At 54.0% G+C, this 22,911-nt stretch overlaps 1 protein-coding gene across 5 annotated transcripts in view; it reads right to left on the bottom strand.

Moving 5' to 3' along the window:
• Ptprf (protein tyrosine phosphatase, receptor type F) overlaps window positions 1-22,911 on the bottom strand; it is a 92,742-nt gene that overhangs the window by 8,981 nt on the left and 60,850 nt on the right. For 2 of the 5 annotated variants that reach the window (XM_023707870.1, XM_004647609.2), the window contains exons 9-23: window positions 20,127-20,708; window positions 19,721-19,857; window positions 19,105-19,249; window positions 15,463-15,768; window positions 14,763-14,956; window positions 11,533-11,559; window positions 10,108-10,225; window positions 9,452-10,030; window positions 8,692-8,789; window positions 8,265-8,518; window positions 8,093-8,186; window positions 7,307-7,525; window positions 6,785-6,939; window positions 4,375-4,490; window positions 697-794 (exon numbers count right to left, since the gene is read on the bottom strand). In XM_023707870.1, the coding sequence (XP_023563638.1) occupies window positions 697-794; window positions 4,375-4,490; window positions 6,785-6,939; window positions 7,307-7,525; window positions 8,093-8,186; window positions 8,265-8,518; window positions 8,692-8,789; window positions 9,452-10,030; window positions 10,108-10,225; window positions 11,533-11,559; window positions 14,763-14,956; window positions 15,463-15,768; window positions 19,105-19,249; window positions 19,721-19,857; window positions 20,127-20,708 (3,122 nt within the window). The remainder of the gene's footprint in view (window positions 1-696; window positions 795-4,374; window positions 4,491-6,784; window positions 6,940-7,306; window positions 7,526-8,092; window positions 8,187-8,264; window positions 8,519-8,691; window positions 8,790-9,451; window positions 10,031-10,107; window positions 10,226-11,532; window positions 11,560-14,762; window positions 14,957-15,462; window positions 15,769-19,104; window positions 19,250-19,720; window positions 19,858-20,126; window positions 20,709-22,911) is intronic. The other 3 variants (XM_004647610.3, XM_023707871.1, XM_023707872.1) reach the window with 3 other exon arrangements.

The following is a 22,911-nucleotide window of genomic DNA, read 5'->3' as shown; positions in this document are numbered from 1 at the left end:
GACTCTGAACAGCCTGTAGACCCTTCCCTAAAATACAGGAAAAAAAAAAACAAACAAACAAACAAACAAAAAACCCTCATATACTAAAACAAAATGCAAAGCAAAAGGTCAGAGGTGAGCATGCTAGAGGGCCTATACGCTCTGTGAGCCCTGGTGGGGCTGCTGACAAGAGGAAAGCTGGGTTTCCACACCTGCCTGGGACAACCCGTCTGTCCTCACTGGCACAGGTCAGCCTTGGGAAATAAGGACACTGCTGTCTTGGGTACCAAGTGTGTGAAAAGTTATCAACACAGAGGGAATAGGGGTCAGGCGGGCTGGACTGGAGTCCTAGCTCACTCTCTGACCACATTCCCACCTGTGAAATGGGACAGTAACAGTACTGCTCATAAGACCACGTGCCCTGACTGAGAGCTGACTCCAGTACCCTGCCAGTGCCCCTCCACAGCAGGCGCTGTGTCTGCCTGTGCCTGCCCGAGGGCACTTGAGTGTGGGTCTGGGCACCAAGCTTTGCTTTCTGGAGTGGCCCTGAGTCGAAGAGTGACCACAAGAGGGGCAGGGTAGGAGGTAGAGAGTGAAACTTTGCTGCCACTAGCCGTACCCTCTGCCCCAGCTATGCCTGGAGCCAGTGGAGCATGGGCAAGAAAGAACATGGCAAGGGCTGGCAACCAGCAGTGGAGGTGGTGAAGGGCACCTCACCTCATACTCCTGGGAGAACTTGAGGCCATCGTTGGCTTTGAGGCGCTCGATGTTGTCTGCCAGATCAGTGATCGGGATGGGTGGGTGGTCTCGCATACCTGGGGAGGCAGGGTACACAATGGCAGTCACTGAATGGTCTGGCAGGGGGTGCACACAGCCCAATGCATATATGTGCACAGGTGAACATGTGTGACCATGAAGCACTTAGCACTGGAGACGGCATGGAGACGGCAGCACATGCGGCGGCAGGACCAGGAGAGCACAGTGGCTGGAGGGTAGAAGGGTACAGGTGTATGCCGTGAGCATGTGGAAGCATGTCCAGGTGACACGGTGCTGAGCAGGGGCACCAGGGCTCTGCCTGGCAGGTCCACTCCAGAGGAACAAGAGGCATCCTCCCTCCCAGGCTGGGGCTCTCAGCCCAGGTTGGCTGCAGCAGACAGGACGGAGTCTGCAATCCCACACCTGCCTGGGGATAGCCCTCTTGCCCCACACTGGCAAAAGTCACCACAAGAGATTTGGTGACACTGTCATCCCACGCACCGAGTATGTAGATGGAGTAATCACAAAGTACAGAGACAATGGCAGAGTGACACAGAGGAGCAGAAAAGAGCAGAGACTGGGACACAATGCAGACACAAAGAGAAGACAGGAAGCTGCTGAAATGGAGAGCAGAGGGGAGAGTCAGGGAGAGGGGAGGGGGTGTGGGGGAGAAAGTGGGGAGCCGGGTGGGCAGAGAACGGGAAGATGGAGATGGGCACAGCTGAGAGGGAAACATGGAGAGGCAGGAAGAGCAAGGGAGAGGGAGGTGACAAGGGGAGAGGAGTAGGAGTGGAAACAGACACCAAAGCCCAAGTTTCTCCAAACATGGAAACTTTGAAAACTAACTTGAGATATTCGGGCAACTGGGGGCACTGGAACCTGCAGAGAAAACAAACCAAAAACAGTGGGGTTTGCTTAAGCCCAGCAACACTGTGTGGTCACACAGTTGAGATCAGACACAGTACAGGGGCGAGGAGCAGGGCAGTGTGGGAGGGGTGACTGGACAGAAGCCGGGGCGCTGGCACTGCTGCACCCACCTTCGGCCCCTTTGTTCCCCACTAACGCAGACACAGGCCCACCTCCAGGGTGAACATCCCCAAGCCCCACAGGCCTGGGCAACCTCTGAAAGCTCTTTTAGGAGCAAATACTAAGTCTACACCAATCTTTGTCTGTCTGGTATCAAAATCTGGACTTGGCTTTTTTTTTTTTTTTTTGAGTCAGAGTCTCACTATGCAGTTCAGGCTGGCCTCGAACTTGCAAAGACCCTTCTGCCTCAGCCTCTGGAGTGCTGGGTTTGCAGGTGTTGGCCACCATGCTCAGCTTTCTTAGCTATTTTTAGATGCTTTCCATACTGGAAACAAGAAATCCTTTATTGACCCCCACACCCATCTCCTCTCTTCCTTCACACATTCTAGCACTCAATCCTGTACCCTTCACACTCTGGTCTTTGAGGAGGGTTTCTCCATGTTCTCCTTCACTACTCCTCAACCCCTAGAAATGATGTAACACTCCAAGCTCCCACGGCCATAGCCAGCAGCCTCCCTCATGGGTCTCCCAGTACTCTGCATCACTCAGCCCCTGCCACATGTGGCTCCCAGCCCTGCTTGAGGGACACTAGTCCTATGTGTCTCTCTCTGCCAGCTGCTCTTCTGTAACACTGCACCAATCTGCCTTCCTGGGCAACTTCTCCTTCCCATTCTTGGACCGGAAAAGCCCATGACTACCACCTGCCTGGCAGCGCCTCCCACACAAGTGGCTTTTTGCCCAGTGGCTAGCACAGAGGCCCAGATCCTGCATGAACTTAAGCTGAGACTTGCTGTCCCTCACTTCCTTCATACTTCCCACGTCTGTCCCTTCTTTCTGCCCCAACTGCCACTGTCTACCTACGTAGCAGCCTACTACCCCATCCTGATTTTTCCTTTAATCCAATGTTATCACAGCAGCCACAGTGGGATTCTTACAGCACAATTCTGACCTTGCTGCTCTCCTCAGTGTAGACCGTAACGTCTCCCTAGACACTCTAGGTGAATTCCAAGACCTAGAGGAGCTCTGCCCACACCTCTAGTCACCCCTTGGTTCCGATGCTGTGGCAACACTGAAGGGCCTGTAACTCAATACTCAGTGCCCCCACCCCAGGAACTACTTCCCACCTCCTTCCTTGAAGGGCACCAAGCACAGTGCGCGTGTGCAGGAGCAGGACCTTCCCAGAGCAGGTTTCTCTGTCCTCTGGTGCCACCAGCCCAATGCTTGGATTCCTCACAAATTCAATTATGCTGGTTGCAACAACCTGCTAGGACTGCCTGGCACGCTCTTAGGACACATGCCATTGTGGCTCAGTCACCATCTTGTGAGGAAGCCCAGGCCACACGAAGAGGCCACATGTGGACAGCCCGGCCGGCAGCCCTGCTAGGCTCACCGATGACACAGCAACTACTAGCCACTTGCATCAACCAGTCTTTACCATCCAGAGGTTGGCAGACTCCCTATGAAAGGCCAGAAAATAGTTATTTCAGGCTTTGCCAACGTCAGTATCTATTGCACCTTCTTACGTCTGCCTTTGTAGTGTACACACACACTAAAATGAATGGGGATGGCTCGCTTCCAGGGAAACTTCATTTACAAACACAGGTGGTGGGCTGTATCTGGCCACAAGCCATAGTTTCCCAGCCTCTGGTTTAAAAGATCTTAGCTCTCAGCCTTTGAGTGTCCCAGCTGAGGGCCCAGACATTCTGGAACAGAGATGCTGCTGCTGCTGCTATGCCCTGTCCGAATGTGAACTCTTAGAAACTGTGAAAGCTAATATCTAATTATTACTGTTGTAAATTTTGGTATAATTTGACATGTAGTAACAACCAACTCATACATATACAAATTCACTGCGCGTGTTAGTTCACTCATTCTTTCCCTTAAGAGTTTGAAATTTCACAGACATTCAACAACCTACTAGGTGCTCAATCAAAGATAGGGAGTGAACAAGACACAGCTTCTGGTGCCCCAAAGCTCAGGACGGAGGGTGAGGCAATCCCAGTCTTCTGTGAGCAGCATCACAATGACAGCGCTGGTTCTAGGAGTTGAAAAACACCTAATCCCAAGTGGCTTCTCCCAGGAGGTGAGGTATGAGTTGTATCACCAGAGTGTGGGAGAGGGGTGACATTTCAGGCAGAACAGCTGGACAACACAGGGGTGTGACTGGGTAGAAAGGGCAGGTCCTGAGCATTGAGCTGAGGGCACTGTCCTTGCATGGTAGACTTGGAGTTGGCCCCCACGAGGGGGCAGAAGTGGGCCTCAGGTGTCTGATGGGGTATTTCTTCTCTTTCATGAGGAGGGCCACCCTGGGGTGGGGACACGGTCTCTGGGGACTCCTGATAGCCCAGACTCAGAGACCTTGACCAAAGGCACACAGGGGCTAACAGTTCTGTTGCCCTGTGGGGAATACTCAGTTGGGTGAGCATTCTGGGTGCCTGTGTAACTACTGGATACAGGGTTGAGTCACTTCAGTCCAAAGAGAAGCACAAACAAGAAGAAAAGCAGCAAGAAATGGGGGCATGCAGCTGGGGTCCTTCAGTGGAGGCAGTACCTGCAGAAGAGACCCTGTAGGCCTGATGGGGCCATAGGCAAGCAGGCCTATGAGCATCCTACCTGGGGTCTGGTAGTTGAGCCTCCTCATCTCTACAGGATCGGAGGAGTGGGCCAGCAGGGAGTCCTTTAGCCCAATCGACTGCTCGTCCTTTGATGATGGTGAGTGGGTCCTTTTCCTACAGAAACCAAGAATGGTTGGTGGGAACCTGAGGTCCAAGCCAAGTCCAGCTGGCTGCCACAAAGCCCCATGTCCACAGCTCTGCCCCTACCACCACCCCACCTCATCCTGGGGTCTGAGCATGGAGGAACCAGGGCAGAGCAGCCTCAGTGTGAAAGAACACAGGTAGGAGTGGGGAAGGGAGACAGCAGCAGTGTGGAGCGGACAGAAGGCACAGTGCTGCAGGAGGAAGGGGTTGCAGAGGCCAGTGGTTCCTTTGGGCAGGAGCCAGGTCACTGCTGGGCAGTAGCTGCTATCCCTAAGACTACCACAGCAGAGGCAGCAGAAACTACCAGGAATAAACATGCAAACAACACTGAAAATATACAAATACCATGGGGCACTGGGCACCCACTGCCTGGATCTTGAGGTATAAGGGTAAATGCTTAGAGCAGCAGGGCAGGGACTAGGAAAACATCACCCCAGCCAGGCAGAGTCCTCTCTTACTGGCCTTTGCTTCCCCATCTAGCAGGATGGGGTCAGATGGACTATAGGAGCAATGGTGAGCCTTTACAGCTTTCAGTGACAACACCAGCCAGCTGTAGCACTGTGCCACAGGTTCCCCACCACTAGATTACAGGGTCCAGCTGCTGACAACACCGGTGGTCAATTGTGGTCTGTGCACATATGCTGGGAAAGGAACCGTGAGCATGCTCAAGTGCGTATATGTCAAATGGGCTCTTGCAGTAACTGCAATTTCTTGGAGAGGTGGGAAGCTGGGGAGGTCTGGCAAGCTCTGTGGACTCGGCACATCAGAGGCTGCTTCGTGCGCATGTGCCCCACAGGAGAAGCATCCTCTACAAAGGGGCCAGAGTGGAACAGGCAGGAGAGCACCCAGCCTGGCCCTCATGTCCATGAGAACTCATCCCAAACCCGGGAGCCTGCTGCGCTGACCGGACACAGGCCAGAAGGCTTCCACTCAAAGCACTGCCCCTCCCTGCCAGCCTGAGATGCACAGGGATAAGTAGAGGGGAGGTGTGTGAACAGAGAAGGAACAACTCCTACCTTTCTTGTTTACTAGGTCCCGAAAGACAGGCAAGGACAGAAGAAAGGAACGGTCATTGTTTCTGCCACGCACTCAGCCCTCACATGACAGGGGACATAGTGGAACCCTTATAAGGCACCCAGGTGACATTCAGGGCTGAGAGGGCATGGGGGCACTGCTCAGGACCCACCCACAGGTCTGTTCACCCTGCTTCTGGGTGGGAACACTGCCTGATGAGCAGGGGAGAGGTGGCACAGTGGAGACAGGCACTCCTGTGGAGTCGTGTCAGACACGTGGACCAGCACGTGCTCACCTACCAGGTGCTTTGTGCCATGCTTGTGTGTCTCACCCTGTGCTGGGAGCTGGGCACTTTACACACTTGGCTGCAGAACCAACATGAATCCAGTGGAAAACTCTGGGGCAGATAGAGTGCTGTGTTAAGCAATGGGGCCAGAGAAAGGAAGAAGACCCAGCTGCCAAGAGGGTATGGAAGGACAGCTGCAGAACAGAGCAATGCTCAGCCTCCAGCTGCCCAGGAGCTGCCTCAGTTCCACACAGTGATGTCAAGGATGGAGGAGGGATCAGACTACATAGGCACTGCCACCAGGCCGAAGAGGGTGGGCTTTATACCAGGAGTCCTCAAAAGGTTTTAAAGTGAGGATGATAAAGTTAAATCTCTAGAAACACCTTGCAGACTGTGAGGTAGAACAGATAGGAAGGGGAAACTCCTTAGTTAGGCAGCTGCAACTACCCAAGAAGAGAGGACTGAGGGTTAGAGATACAGACGCTGACACAGCTGTGTATGCACAGGGTACAATGGAACTTCAGTGATGGCCTGCTAAGTGATTATCTGTGGGGTGTAGGCCTGCAGGGAAACTGAGGATGGGGAACCAGCTAGGAATAGTGGCAGAAGGGAAGTGCCTAAGCTAGGGGACCAGGAAAGGATGCTGTCTGGAAACTAACAAGACAGACACGCTCACACCCATAAAGACAAACAGACAGACATGCCTAGGAATGCACACCGAACAGCTCTTTGGGAAGCCTGGCCCCTCTACACCCAAGATGACACACAGAGGTTCGCTTATCAGACTGACACACACGTGCACACGCAGCAGCATACACACCCACGTACTGCTTCTGCTGGTCCTGGCTTCCACAGTGCCCATGGGCCAGCTGGGATGGCTGCACTTGCACCTTACACACAGTTCCCAGACAGGGCTCACAAGGAGGGTAGGTGCTGTCCCCAGAGCCCCGAGCACAGCACTCACCTCTTAAAAAGGAGGATGGCGATGACAATGAGTATGATAAGGATGACCGCCAGGACAGGGCCCGTCACCCACAGCATCTCAGGTTCCTCCTGCTGCTGGGCTGGTGTCACCTGGACTACGATCTCATCCGAGTAGGGGCTGGAGGCGTAGCGCTTCTGTGACCCAGTGGGGGAACAGCACAGAATGTAAACTCAATGTGAGACCCCTCATCTTCCACCTATCACACTTGGAAAGAGGGCTTGCGGCTGGGTTACACAGGGCTGGCCTGGGCCTGGTCTCCCAAACCCTAAGAGCCAGACCTGAGGTTGGTCAGCAAGTTGGTTCCTTGGGACCAAATAAGGTCTGGCCTTTTGAATCCTGGGGCCTAATGTCTTAGTATATGTAATACAGGTTTTAGGGGCTGCTCCAGGCTGAGGATCTTGGAGCCTAATGTGAATTGAGGGTCTCCTGGTGTTTGAGACTAGGCTTGGTTGGGTCAGGTCTGGGGTCTTGGCGTGCTGAGAGCCAATTGCTCAGGCAGACCTGGTCTACAGGTTCTTTTAAAGAAGCGAGGACAAAGCACTGGTAACTCAGGTCTGGAGAGAGGGGCTGGTTGTAGAAGCCCTGGTAGGTCTTCTTGTCCCCCAGAGTAAAGGTCTCAGGAAGTATGTCCATCTGAGCTGCTACATATGGCTTCAGCCGGTCTGTCTGTCGCCTCCGCCGCCGCCGTGCCTCACCATGCTGCTCAATGGCCTCCAGAAGCTGAGAGAATAGAGCAAAAGTCACACAGGGCCTTCATGTTTGCTGCCCTGGGGCTATGTTCTGGGACATTACATCACTTTCCACTGCTCACTGCCCCTACAGGGTGATGCCAACATGGCAAGACCACTCTTCCCACCATCATGAGGAGGGGCCTAGGGCAAATCCAGCCTAACTAGAAAGGCAGTTTCCACCCTGCCTATGAGGACGGAGACTCCACACATTCCAGAAAGCTCACCCCAGCCCCTCTCCATGCCTCTGTCTCTAGGAGACTCTTATCAATCCACAGGGTCTGGGCCATTTCAGTGCTACAAATATGTCTCTACTGCTCCCCACCCCAGGGATTCTCCCAGGTACCTCTGGGAATCCTCCATAAGCCCTCAGGAGCTCTCTGAACAATCCCAGGGGTTCCCCTCAGAGTCCTTCTCTCCAGGGAGAGTAGGCTGCCAGCCAGAACAGTCAGGGGACTGATACAAATTGGGGGTTGTACAGGGGCAACACTCAGAGCAAGTCAGCTACTGCAGACTATGGCTGTGCGCTGTCACTGGAATCGGTCCCCGCCCCAGGCACCTCATCCAGCTCCAGCTCCTCGGGGGTGCTCCATCTCGGTGCCAACACGGTTCCACCCACACGGTCAATGGGCACCACCACAATGTAGAACCACCTAGGTGGGCAGAGCAGGAATCAGGACTGCCAAGCCAGAAGCCACAGTCCCAGCCCATCCCCAGCCTCCTCTGCACACCTGACCAGGGAGGGGTCCTGCACAGGGGGCATGGAGAGGGTGAAGCGGCCATCTTCTATGTAGGCTGAGGCCAGCAGTGGCTTGTGTGGCAGGATATCCGGAGCTGTGCGGATGGACACAAGGTGCTGCAGTCCCCCTGCACTGTTGCCACGGTTCATCAGCACAAATGAGTACTCCGTGTTGGGCTGCAGGTCTGAGATCAACTTGCGCATCGAGTGCCCATCTACCTCTACACTCTGTCCATTGTATAAAATCTGCAGGGATGAGAAGAGTGTATGGCAAGGCCTCTCCATGAGGTTCCTGACCATGGGTCTGCAGGCAAAGCATGCACACAGCCAGACCCACAACCATGTGGGCTGGGACTGGAATGCCAGCACCCAGCAGGAGATAAGAGTGCTGACCCGGATTAGCAGTGGCCCTTACCCACCTTGAAGGGTACAGCTGACTTGTAGGAGTCAGGAACCTCCCAGCTGAGCAGCACAGATGTCTTCATTGCAGCAGCCACGCGGAAGTTCTTGGCAAACACTACGGAAGCACAGAGTCAGCTAAGGCTGAGGCCAAGTCAATGGGCCAGAGGAGGAGACACTGGCCAAGGCACAAGGTACTGCATACAGCTGCAGGGAACCAGGCATCCCCACTCGCAGCCAGCTCCAGATCACACTGCCCAACTCCCAGCCTAAGCTCTTCCACAACGAGCCCTGAGGAGGGTGGGGATGGTACCGCACCCACAGCCCAATGTCCAGAAGAGTACAAGTAAAAGCTTGAGCTCAAGACACCAGATCAGAGTGCCCAAAGGTCGGGGGTCCTAGTCACAGGAAGCATGTGGCCACATCCTACAGCATGGTGGAACATGTCCACCAGGGGTAAGAAGGCCACGGCTCTAAGTGATTAGTGCCACACACCAAAGATCAGTGAGTTGTACACCCAAGAATGATGATGCTGACCTAAGAAATAGGTCAAGGTCACAAGAGATTGGAAGGTCAACAGCAGAGGTCAAGGACAGCAGAAGTCAAGGGTCACACACCCAAGGACATGGTGCCTAGAGGTTAGTGGTTATAGTCATGAGGGACTGAAGGGTCACCCAGCAGAGGCTGGTGGGTCACGGCTGCCAGGTGAGTGGGGCAGAGAGCAGCAGTCCCCAGGCGCAGCCACACCTGGACAGGCACTGGCACACCTGCAGCACACACCTTGCTCCACAGGCATGGTCCGGGACTGGATGCTGGGGCTGAGCGGACCAGCGCCTTTGCTGGTTTGTGCGCGGACCTTGATGTCATAAGTGGTATCCGGCTTGAGGCCGAAGAGTGTAAGGTGGGTATCAGCAGTCATGTTTTGCAGCTCCTGCTGGCTGTTGATGTCACGGTACACCACAGTGTAATTGGTGATATGCCCATTCCTCTCAGCTAGCACTGGTGGGTCCCAGGCCAGTTCCGTGGTAGATGTGGTCAGTCCTGTTACTTGCAGGTTTTGGGGGAAGCCACTGGGCACGTCCTCAGGGGTTGTGATCTCCTTCTCAAACTCCTCACCTGGACCAGCCCGGTTCTTGGCAGCAAGCCGGAAGATGTATGTGGCCCCCTTGTGTAGGCCAGTGACTGTGAAGTGCTGGTCATCTTTGCCAAAATCTATGATGTTGGGCCGTGTCTCATCGGCCCGGCGGTACTGCAACCGATAGCCCAGCAGCTCACCGGGCAGCTCCTTGGGTGGGTGCCACTGAAGCAGCGCTGTGTTCATGGCTGTGGTGCTGACCATCATGGTGGGCCGGCCTGGGACTAAACAACCACGCAGGGGGCTCTCACACTGCCCTGCCCCTGCCCCCCACCAGTTCTGTCCCTGAGCCCTAACTCACCTGCTCCTGTTGTGGTAACGATTTTGGGCTTGCTTCGGGCACCGTCCCCCTTGGTAGTGTAGGCGGCGACAGTGACAGAGTAGGTGGTCTCTGGGGTGAGGCCGCTGATGGTGGTTTCCTGGAGGGGAGGAGGGATCATTTCCCATCACAGTGTGTAGGAAGAGGCCAAATCAGGCAGCCACCTCAGGACTCCAGCCTGCAGGGGTCTCCCAGGCACACAGGGCCATGGTCTTGGGAGGCAGGGCTGGGCAGTTCTGGAGTCTGCTGTAGGCAGGGCAACAAGGTGGGATGTGGGCTGGAAGGACCTGCACTTCCCAGCGCTGCAGGCCTGAGGCAAAAAGTGCTTTCTTTCTTTCAGAGAAGAACAAAGGGCCACACTTTCCTGTACTCCACTGTGCTGTGAACACTACCTCCTGAGGTCTCCACACGTACTTACACATGGGGCACAGAGGCTCACATGCACCCAGCACCTTGCATGGCTCTTAGGATGCACACGCAACCTTCAGATGCTCCTGTATAAGCAGGTGAAGGGCCACTTTTAGACACTCATGTAAACACAGACAGATTCAGAGCAAGGGTGGAGGGAGATATAAGTGAAGGTGCCACCCCACAGGTCAGGACCCATGGGTGATCACTACGAAGGCCACTGACTCTGAAAATGTCCATGGCCCACAGCGCCCACTGAGATCAGAGAGAAGTGGGGGGAAAGAGGAGGACAAAGAACCCCTCACACCTGAAGAAGGTACATTCTGCCCGAGAAATCAGCCAGGGTACACCCTCCCCCCTGGCAGATCCTGCCTGTACACCCATTTCCAGCAAAGGCATCATTGCAGGACATGCGGAAATACACCCCAGAGGCCAAGCCACAACACACGCAGAGAAGAGTGGGAAGAAGGGAAGGGATCACCAAGGACGGGGAGCAGGCCAACCCTGGTGTCCCTCCAGCTCAAGCCTTGGATGGGGTCGCTACAGCTACCAACAATCCCTCTAAGCCGCCCTCCTGCTCCAGCTGGAGGGTCTCCCAGGGCTGGGGTTCCAGCAGCACCAATGCTGGACCCATCTCTCTATAGACTCTTCTCCCAGCTTGGGCCCTGAGCAGGTGATTTTTCACTGTAGGGATCAATAAGGCCTAATGATCAAGATTGGATTGAACTCCATCGCTGTCTGGCCAGAGCAGGGGCCAGGCTCTGGTCGATCATGAACACTGGCCTCAAATTGCTGCTCAACAGGCAAGAAGTAAGGATTAGAGGAAATGCCAATCGCTGCTCAGCTTGGTACTGGCGTCTAAACGCCAATTTTCTCCGGATGTGGCTGGTGCCCTGTGGATCTTGGCAACACAGGCTGGGAGGAAAGAAGGGAGAGGGGGAGTGTCCCACGAGCCCAGCCTGACCCAATCCTGCCCACACTTTCACACCTGTTACTTACATAGTCCTCGGACTCCTCTGGCCGCCACTGACCATGGGAGAGGGAGAAAAAGGGAGACAGGAAGGTGAAGGATTCTGATCAGGAGAGAACCTGGCTCATGGAGGATAGATGGAGGGACTGGACAGCTAAACTGTCTGTGGGACAACAACCCAGCACAACTTCTTGTCAAGGATCTGAGTCCCTGCCTCACTGAGCACCATGCAAGGCCAAGGAGGGCAGGGAGACAGGCTGGAGGTAGAGGGCAATCTGTGAGCAGGGACAGAGAATGAACGCGAGGCAGAGGTGCTGTGGAAGAGGCTGCCAGGTGTGGGGGTGGGCTTAACAGCACAGGGAGAGCAAAGGGCAGCAGTTGAGGGGGTGGGAGGAACATAGACCTGGTGTGCCTGGGACAGCTTATCTAGAGCTCTGCTTGTCCTGATGTGATTAGTCAGTGTCTCTTCAATTTCCAAAGTATCAGCTAGGACAACAAATCAGCCACTTGAGCATGAGGAGTCTTTTAAAACACAAGAGCCACACTGTGGCTGGGACAGGCTGGCCAGCAAGACTATGCAGGTCATGAGTGCCTAGGTTAGAGTCTGGGCTTTGCCCATAGGCACAAGGAGCTCCCTACACCTGTTCCCTTGTGGGCGGACCTAAAGATTGAGCTAGGAAGGCCAGTGTTGGGCTGGCAGTGTTGCTACATCCTGATAAACTCAGGTCTCTGGTGTGTTCAGGTAGCTGGACGGGTGGAGGGCTCCATTCTGAGGCCCTGTGGCTCTGGAGAGCTCATGGCTGGCTGGCAAACTACAGGAACAGAAGTGGCCATGTCAGCTCCAGGACAGAAGAGGACTTGGGGTCCTCTTGCCCAACTATCCTTAGAGCTGGCCTGGCCTCTGTTTTCCTGGCCCTGGTGATGGGGCGACTTAAATTTGTCAGGTTCTGGCAAGCTCTGCTGCAAAATACTTGGAACAGAATATGGAAATAATTATTTAGGTCCCTGACAGTCCCCAGCCACACTGCAGCGCGGAGCCAGGTGTAACTCTGATTGAGTTTCTGTGTGGTGGGGTAGATGAGGGCTGCGCAAGCCATGCCTGGGCATCAGGTTCTCATGGGGTGCCTCTCCTGGGCTACAAACAGAGTGAGACAGAGAAGGGGGAAAGACAGAGAACGGAGCAAAGAGGGAGGCAAGGAAAGGGTCGGATGAGAGGAGAGAGGAGGGAGGTTGAGCTAGACAAAACTAGAGCAGTGAGGAGGAAAATGGAAGTGAAGGAGACAGGACAGGGAGTCGAGAGTCCATAAAAAAATGTGATAAGCAGAGCTAGGGATAGAGGTTTGATCCCCAACACTAAAAGAAAAAGGTTTTTTTAAAAAAGAAAAAAATAGAGGTCAGGGATATAGCTCAGCGGCACTGTGCCTGCCTGGCAAGCACGAGGTCACAAGTTCAATTCCTAGTACATAAAATAAAACAAAATAAAAATTTAGACCAGGCATGGTAGCTCACACCTGTAATCCTAACGCCAGGGAGGCTGAAAACAGGAGGATCACTATGAGTCTGAGCTGCGTAGTGAGACCCTGTACCAAATACATAGAAATAAATAAATAAAATAAAAATTTAAAAATAAATATATAAAACAAGAAGAAACAGTAACAAGCTTGGAGGCAGCATGGGAAGAGACACGTCTGAGTGACACTGCAGGGTGGGGAATAGGGGTGGCCTGGGCTGAACAGATGGTGCTACTGGGCTGCACAGGCTGTGGTGTCCTTGATAGGGAAGCACAGCGGACAACTGGGCCCTGTGGCCAGGCTGGGGACTGGGCCCCATCTGTTCTACTGACTCGGAGCAGAATGACTCAGTCCCTGGAGGGCCACAAGGGCAAGCCCTGTCTTCAGTGGCCTCCCTGGAGCCTGGCTGAAGTGCACTCCCTGCCAAGGACAACAGTTTAGAGGGCCTTGTGCTCAGGTCCAGAAGGGGGCACCCAAGGTGGCTTTCCTGGAACCCCACTGGCTGCAGCTGTGGTGCTGGCCTCTGGAATGGGAGGGTCCGAGGGATCCCATTCCCAGGATGTTTCTGGGTGGGTGTGTCTGCTGAGGCTCCAGGAGGAGTCCTTGACTTGCCCCAGCCTGAGGAATGCAGGTGGTACACACCCTCCGCCTCCACTCCTTACCCCTCTGCAGTGGGCATGCTGAGAGGAGGACAAGAGTACCCTCTGGCAAAAATGAATTTTGCTTCAGGAGGTTGAGCCCAGGGAGAGGCCTGAAGGCTCCAGCATAACGTGGGTGCCTGTGCCCCTTACTAGAGCCCATAGGAAAAGGTACATGCTGGTACTTCAGTTGCCACCTCAGAGAAGGGTAAGAAGCTAGATAGGGAGGGAAAGGGAACCCAGGCTCCTTCGCTTGGGATTGCTCAACACTGGGCCCTGAAGATCCCCATCTCTGCTTCTGGCTTGGGAGAATCTAAGGGCACACCTCACTAGGCGCTCTGATTCTCAAGCAGCATATTTTGGAAGGAAACTGACAAGACCAATTGCAGCCCTTTCCTAAGAGTCTGGAAACTTGCCTTTCCAAAGTTGAAATTCCCACTTGCTAAGCAATCCTGGCCACCCTGAATAACAAGCCAGGGATCAGAATACCCCAGGGACCTCACCCCATGCTTACTGGCTGAAGCACTGCTCCCAGGGAAGACAGAAACTCAGAGTGGGCAGTTTGCTGGCTAGCAGGCCTGTCCTGAGAGGGGGATCCTGAGCCTAACTCTGTTTGGCTAAGCACAGAGCTTGGCTTCAGGCCATGGGCCTAGGGCTGAGGAGGATCAGAAATGGTCCTGTCTGCTTCTGGCTGTGGCAGGAGAAACTGTTTAGCCCCCCTGGGAGAAAAGCACATCTCAAATGCTCTGCCCTGCTTCTGCAGTGAACATGTTTCCTATAAACCATAAAGCTACAGCCTGCACAGTATGTCATGGGGCCTGGGGTCTGTGAAGACAGAACCCCACACTGAGCAGTGGTGACTGAGCTGAGACTCCTGCTAGGGGAGAAGAGGCTGGCAAGGCCTGGGCTGGCCCAACTCAGGCAGCCCAAAATGGAAAGGAAGCAACCTTGCAACTCAGCTCTTGCCTGCAGATCCCAGTGCCTCCACCCCTGATGCAGCAGGGCAACTGGTGTCTGTACTGGAAAAGACAGCCACAGAATCTCTGAGGGCAGGCAGCAGGGAATACTGCTCTCTGGACACCACTCCACCCACCACACACAACAGCGCACCTGGGCCTCAGCCAGCATGACATCTTGGATGATGGGTGGGCCTCGTGGATCACCATTCTCTAACCGAACATAGGTGACTTGGTAGCCGCGGATCTGACCATGTTGCTTGCTGGGAACAGGCAGCTTCCAGGAGACATGCACAGCAGTGGAGTTTAGCGGTTCCACCTCCACCTTCCGCGGTGGCCCACTGGGCACTGAGGGCCAGGTAAAGAAGGAAGTGAGGCCTGATGGTATTGATCCCAGAACAGATGAGCACTGTACCCACTCCCCTGGGACAGGCCCTGTGGCCAAGTGAGGAACCCGCTGTTTGCCTGCTGCAGGGAAGAGCCCAGGAGCAGGCCTAGCTCCCTTGACAGGTGGATAGACCTGGAGGACCAGGTGGGGGCAAGCCCCATGACAAATCTTCTGGGCCCTACATGCCAATGTCCATCTAAAGCAGAGACTAGGGAATCTTCTGTCTCAAATCTTAGGTGGAGCAAGTCCTGCTTTCCAAGGATTTAGCTGTCCTGGAGACAGCCAAAGGCTGGGACTCTGGCATAAGTGATATCCCACTTACTACAGCTCACCATGTAAGCCTGTGTCAGAAGACAAGTCTGCATGGACTGACAGAGGACAGGCCCGGTGATGGTGCCTGGGGCAGCTTGCCTCACCTCCCGGCCCCTGCCCCTGCCCCTGCCCCTCCGCACTCCCAGCTGCCTACCGTCCTCGTGGGTGCGCACCAGCACCGGGCTGCTCTCAGGGCCGGGCCCCACATCTGTGTGCGCCCGCACCCACACCCGGTACTCGGTCCACTTCTCCAGGCCCACCAGGTCCCAGCTGGAATGCTCACGGCTGATGCCATCCACCACATGCCGCCTGCGGTCTTCGCCATCCACCGCCTCATAGGCCACGGAGTATTGGGTGATGACACCATTGCGGCTGTCGGCCGGCGGTGGGACCCAACTTACCCGGACTGTGGTGGAGCCCGTGCTCACACATGTCACCTTCTGGGGAGGGGCGGAGGGGGCTGGGGAAGACAAATGGGGGGAAAGCAGGCAGATGGAGGGTGGGGATCACAGGCAGGGTGACCAAGTCACAGTGAGTTGGAGACTCAGCCAGGCAGGCTTCCCCAAGTGCTGAAGCAGCCATCAGAGTCCCTGTGGACATGCTGTCACTACAACTGCCTGACAGCCTCGCCCCTGTGAACTGCAGGTTCTCTCTCTCTCTCCCCCTTTTGCTTTCTCTCACATACACAGGCACCAATACACACATGGAGTTTAAGTGTCTCTCCCATATATACGCTGCCATGCATAAAACACAGAGTTCTCAGCTGTGTGTACATATCAGAATGTTCTGAGGACAAGGGGCCTAGAGGCCTCTTTTGCTGGAAGGTTACCTTGACTTGTGCCTGCCTAGGCAGGGTTTCTGTGCCTGAGCCTGGACAGGCCTGGACACAAAGGTGGGCTAGGGACTAGACACAAACGTGGCCCAAGTTCCTAAGGTCTGAGGAAAATACACCCAATGGAGAGTACAGACCCCGTGGGGGTCATGGAGTGGACAACTGCTCTCTTTGTGGCCAATGACATTCTCAGACTCCATGCCTAGGGAGCACATGGCTGCACTCAAGATCTGCCACCATCCCGTCTGGGTGGCCTCAGCACACACCTGGACTCCTGGCCCCAGAGCCCCACATCTCCACAACTTTCTCCTCCCTGCATGGCTGTGGTCATACCTGGCTCAGTGCCGCAACCAGGAATGACACTAGCTCCAGAACTGCAGTCTCCTACCTTCCCCCACAGACCCCTATCTCTTGTTCCAGATTAGCTACACCAAGTCCCCAGAACTACTAGTTTTCACTCTTTGGGACAATCATCCACCCACTCTGGTCCTTACTGTCCTTAATATTTAGCCTTAACTCACTCTCAACATCCCAAACTCTTACTTGGTCATCTTTTCATCTCTGCCTGCCCTACACCAAGCAGTACTGAGTCCCACTGTCTGCCTTCTCCAAAGTGGCCCTGGGAAGAGTAGGAAAGGCCACCTCTCCAGAGAAGCCACTCCCAAATACCCTCCCCAGGCCTCCATGCTGCCTGCCAGTGTGTGCTCACCACAATTCTTCACCTGCCATTTGACAAGGGACACACTCTGCCTTTCCTACACTCCTCAACCTCCAGCTCCCTAGGACTCCCAGCACACAACCCTGCCTCCTTCTTGGTAAAGAAAACCAAGCCTCCCTAGCAGCTCTGTCTCATTACCAAAGCCATCTGCCTACCTGCACCTGTACAGGTGCCCTCCTGAGAATAGTGAGTCCTGTGGCCCTACACGGGACGAGCTCTTCCACATTCACACTCTTCCTCCGATGCCATACCCTGAGCTTCCACCAGTTCTCTTTTCCATGCTTCCTATTTTGTCCTACTGGCTCTTTATAGTAACACTTAAATATATTTACCATTTTCCTGCCTTAAAAGAAAATCCTGCCCACACTACCACGGCCCGCTCCAGATATAATGGTGGCCTGCACAGCTAAGCACAGATTCTGAGCTTGCTGTTCTTTCTTGCCTGCACAGCCCCTGCTGCCACAACTCCCACCCAGGCCTATTCCTCATCACTGGGTCCAGCAGGAAGACCCATGGCCCCTGCTCCTGATCACTCCACCTCTTGTAGCTTCTCAAAATTTCTTCTCCCTCCACCCTCCCCGAGACCCTCCCTTCTCCTGGAATTCTTCCACATTGTCTTCTGAGATCTTCCTCCTGCCCAGGACTTGCCACACTGTCCTGCTTAGAGAGCACAAGGCAACCTCACTGCTCTTTACCCCCACTGCCACCCTCTCTCAGTCCTGAGGGCAGCACTCGTCTCCAGGATTCACACCCCAGAAATAAGCTGCACCTCCTCCTCCTCCTGTCAGACCTGCTCCTGTTCCATCCCCAAGTCCTAAACCTACCACCACTTCACTGTGACGCTGTGCTTCATCTAGTCTGTTGCTGAGCTTTCTACAGTTTTTCTGCTTCCTCCAGGGCTGCCTTCTTAGTTTTCAGAGACTAGTCAGAGCCAGCTTTCAGGTGCCTAGCCCTGACTGCTGTAGCTGCTCCAGCTGCTCTGGCCCGCTGCTTGCGCCTGAACACAGACCTCCCAGCCTCTGGCGGGGCAGGTGTGCATTCCAGCTTCCGGGCCTGGAGACTCCCTGCCTGAGGCCTCGGTGCCTCACGGACCTGCTCCTTGCCCAGCTGACTCTACCCTTGCTCTGGGCCTTGGGGAAGTGTCATCTCCTCAGGCATATCTCTTTGACTCCTGACTAGAGGAGACTCACTGGTCTCAATTCCACTCCATCTGGATGATCACAGGTGCCCTCAGTTTGCCCACATGACTACAGGGGGCTGGGCGGCAGAGCCATGTCACCTGGTAATGCTGCCAGCCAGCCCTACACTGTACCCAGCAGGAGTACAACAGGTGCCACACATACAAGGGCACAAGGAGCCTCTGGATATCAGCAGTCCAGGCCAACCGTCCTATATCACATGGTCTTCTGAAACACTGCCATTACCTGGGGTCAACAGCCAGTCATACCCTCGCTGGCCAGTCACAATGCCACATTATCAAACAACTTCACAACAGTGGCCCATGTAGTTGTGCGATCACAATTAGGTGACCCAGCACCACACAGTCATATATATACGATCTGTTCTCTGCAGAGCTACAACTCTTAGTCCTAAAGTCACAGAAACAGCAGCCACACTGAGACACACTGACATCTGCGGGTGCTGCATGGTCTGGTGGTCAGGTGTAGTCACACATGCTCACAGGAGGTGCCACATACAGCCACAGATCTCACACACACAATACAGCAGCATACGTCACCCAGCAGTCACACCAATGATGTGGGTCCATATGCAGGGCAGAGGCATGCTCCAACACACAGCCCCATCCCACAGTCCTGTCCGAGTGCACGGCTCATATGTAACCTTGTGGTGGCAGTATAAGGGAGGGGATATGGGTGACGAGGGAGATGAAATGCAGGGCCATGGGCAAGGAAGACAGCTGTCAAAGCAGGTCTGGGACATGGCAGGCCCACCAGGTCACTGTGTGACCCAGTGAAAGGCAGATGGAGGACAGAGATGAGCCACAGACACAACTTACCTGGGCAGGGGGGTGGGGGAGCAGGGGGCTGGGCAGGGAGTGGGGAGAGCAGGTACCATCTGGACACAGACTAGGGGGCACTTACCTGTCCCTTCCTTGGGGTCCAGATTCAAGAGGCCAGACCAGAGGCCAATGTAAGACCCAGCAGACCTGACCACCCGCCTAGCTAAAGGGGAAGGTGCATGTCCCAACCCGGGGGTGACAGGCAGTGGCCTCAAGGGACACTTACTAGACTGTGCTGTGCGGGCTTCTATGGTGGGGGTGAAGACACCCACCCCCATGTCGGAGCGGGCGGCCAGCTGGAAGCGGTACAGTGTGTCAGGCTTCAGGTCCTCCAGGGTGTAGGAGGAGGTAGGATCGAAGTTCACCTTGTGCTGGAAGAGCAGGGAGCACTCGCTGACTATGCTGACTTCAAAGACCCCCTAGAAGTTGTTCCTCACACAGGCCATGGCCTGCCTAAGGACCCACCACTGCTCCAGTTTACGCTCCCCACAAGATCATGTGGGCCTCATGAGGAGCATGCATGCCAGCTCCCAGCCTATATGCCCCACAGGCCACAAGGGACATGGAAGCTCCTGGGCACACATGCCCCAGGGGAATTTCAGGTCTGTGTTACTGTGACTGAGCCACAACAGACACCAAGAACTCTGCCCCAAGCACTGGTACTAGGGGCAAAGATTGCAGAACCATGACAGCCAGGTGAGCCACAAAATCCAAGGAAAAACTCTAGAGGCTATACCCACACAAACCACAGAGTCCATGAAAGCTTGCCTGGGTGAGCCTGTCACAGGCCCCTGAACCAGGAAGACCCAGCCCATCTTCATCCTCTCCAGACCGTGGCTCACCTGCTGCCCTTCGTCCTCTGCTGCCCAGTACACTAGCTCATACTTGATGATCCGCTCCTGTGGTGGCAGCAGCCACGACAACTGGATCCTGGTGTCCGACTCAGCCTCAGCCTGGAAGTCCGCGGGCTGGGCGGGAACTGCAATATTCACATCAGGCACTGTCAGCACCAACACCCTCTGAGGCCAGGGGTGCCCAGGGCAAGGCAGTGACCACGGGGTACCCAGGGCAAGAGAGGCTTCTCCCACACTCATCCTACATCCAATGCAGCTATGGAATACAGTATCCTTGTTCTCCCTAAACATCCAAGCTCTAGGCCTGAGGGAAGAGGGGCTCTATCACAGCTTGGGGATCCCCACAAACTCTGCTGTGTTGCTGGCTATCCCTAGTAGACACAGGCCCACCTACCTCCCTGCTGCGTCTTGACCTGGATGGTGGGGCTGGGTGGGCCATCACCCACAGCAGTGAAGGCAAGCACGCGAAGGCTGTAGGTGATGCCAGGTAGCAGGCTGCCCACGGTGGTGAGGAGCCCCGCATCAGTGTTGTGCTTGTGCCAGGCACTCAGAGGGCGACGGGAGTCTGGGGTATAATAGACACGGTATCCCCGCACCATGCCATTGGGTTCCTCAGGGGGCTCCCACTGCACCAGCATGGTGCTGGCACTCAGCATACGAGCTTGCACACGACGTGGAGGGCTAGAGGGTGCCTGTTCTCCAGTGCGCGCCCGCACCACCTCACTGGGAGGCCCACGCCCAATGCTGTTCACTGCCAACACTCGAAAGACATATTCTGAGAAAGGGCTGAGACCTCCAATGCTGTAGCGGGTGGTGGCCACACCATCCACCTCCTGGAAAGGACCCTCTGTGCCAGCTGCACGGTACTGGATGCCATAGTAGGACACAGGCTCTGAGTTCCCAGAGTCCCAGGTCAGGGTGACGCTGGTAGCAGTTGTTTCTGTCACTATAAGATCAATCGGAGGCTTCGGGAGAGCTGGGGAAAAAGAAGACTCAGGGTTACCCGAGGTCACAACCCCAGGAACCAATCTCAGCAAGAGAACCTGGTGTGACTACGAGAGTATGGTTGACAGCCAAAGCCCACTTTGAAGAATGGTCTGAAAAGCTAATGGTGACTTCCACAGGGATCTGGACCAGAAGATCATGTGCAGAAGGACAGCACCCAGACCAAGTGGTAGAAACTTCACAGTCTTGCCCATCTTATATCAAGAATGGGTAATGGGCAAGAAGGAAAGGTATTTCCTAAGGCACTGATTCTGGGGGTCAAACATCCCATGCTTTGGCTCAAATTGAAGGTGAAGAAGTCCCCAGATCAACATTCAGTCAAAAACTACCGAGTCCCCTCAAGTGCCAGGCACCAATTACACCAGGGACACATAGCGACTGATTACATCCCTCCTCTCATGGAGCCTGTAGTCCAGTGAGAGAATCAATGAATGAGCTGGTAATAATCACATGCTGGGGCTGGAGAGATGGCTCAGTGGTCTAAAGCACCTACTTGGAACAAGCTTAGCAAAAAAGCACAGGGACTGCGGTTCAATCCCCCAGCACCACATGCCAGCCAGCCCCGCCCCCTGGTGGGCTGAGCTGGCCACACACACACCACACTCTCTCTCTCTCTCTCTCTCTCTCTCTCTCTCTCATAAATAAAAATTAAAAAAAAAAAAATCACATGCAATGAGTGTAGGAAGAAGGGACTGAGATCCTGAAAAATCCATGGAATCTTCTTGGATGGGGTCATAGGGAGGGAAAGCATTACCAGGGTATGGACTAAGGAAAAGATGAAGACAACAACAGAAGGGCTGGGTGGGAGCAAGGAAGCTGAGAGGCACGTGTGTCCACACAGCCTCAGGGGGTACATGGGGGGATGTAAACAACAGCCCAGGGGGAAAACCACCCACCTAGGCTCTCTGATGTGTTAACAGCAAAGCAACTGAATGAGATTCTAGAAAACAAGTCAAATCAGAAATGATTTCTCAGATAAAGGTAGAGATGATGTCCACAATGAAAATCATGCTCAGTGACTCTAGAGCAGATACAGATTTAAAAAAAGAGGAGCTTAAGAAAATTACAGAAGCCATGAATGCTCAGCATAGGAAAGAAACAGAACATATAAGGCAGAATCAAGCAGACATACAAGAGAATAAAAATTCAGTTGACAGTATCTACAGCAGATTAAGCCAACGTGAGGACAGTATCTCAGATATAGAAGACAGACTTGCGATTAGAGATCATGAAAAGAAAGAGTCCCTAAAAAGAGCAAGGGGGCCGGCCAGATAGTTCAGTGGATTAAAGTGCCTGCTTAGGCAGATGCAGGGACCAAGGTTCGATCCCCAGCACGCTGTGCCAGCCCCACCCCTGGGCATGCTGAGACTTTGACTGAGACTGGGCGTGGTGGTAGGCGACTATAATCCCAGCACTTGGGAGGCTGAAAACAGGATAATCACTACAGGTCTGATCTGTGTAATGAGACCCCCCTAGACCCTGTACTAGATACATTAAAATTAAAAGAAAAACAAGGGACAATGAGAAATCAATGTACCAGCTGCTACACAAGGCAAGAAGGAATACCTTTAGACTGACTAGAGTCAATGAAGAAGCAGGACATAGCACAAATGACAGAAAAAGTTGCTCACAGACATCATGGCAGAAAACTTCCCTGGTATGGAAACATTGACATATAGTTAAGTGAGGCATATACAACTCCAATTAGCCACAATCAAAAAAATTCTAGAGCCTGGCATATCATAGTCAAACTTCCAGAAAGTCAACACAAGAATAGAATCCTAAAACTGTTAGGGAAAAGAAACAAATCACCTATAAAGGAAAGCCCATCAGAATCATAGCTGACTTCTCAGTACAAACCCTCAAGTCAAGGAGAACTTGGAGTGAAAAGCTCTAAAGGAAAACAATCTTCAATCCTGACTGATATACCTCACAAAACTATCTTTCAAAACTGATGGAGAAATAAGACACTTCCATGACAAAAAAGTCCAAGGAAATTTATGACCACCGAACCAGCACTCCAAAATGTTTTCAGAATTCTAGAAAGACATAACAGGGCCAGGGAGATGGCTCAGTAGAATAAGCGCTTGCCTGGCAAATGCAAGATTCTGAGTTCAATCCCTGGTACCGCAAAAAAAAAAAAAAAAAAAAGGAAAGAAAGACATAACAGGGAC

The sequence above is a fragment of the Octodon degus genome, unplaced genomic scaffold (assembly GCF_000260255.1).
Source record: "Octodon degus isolate 3935 unplaced genomic scaffold, OctDeg1.0 scaffold00315, whole genome shotgun sequence".
Lineage (NCBI taxonomy): Eukaryota > Metazoa > Chordata > Mammalia > Rodentia > Octodontidae > Octodon > Octodon degus.
This window is presented reverse-complemented; position numbering and strand designations above follow the sequence as displayed.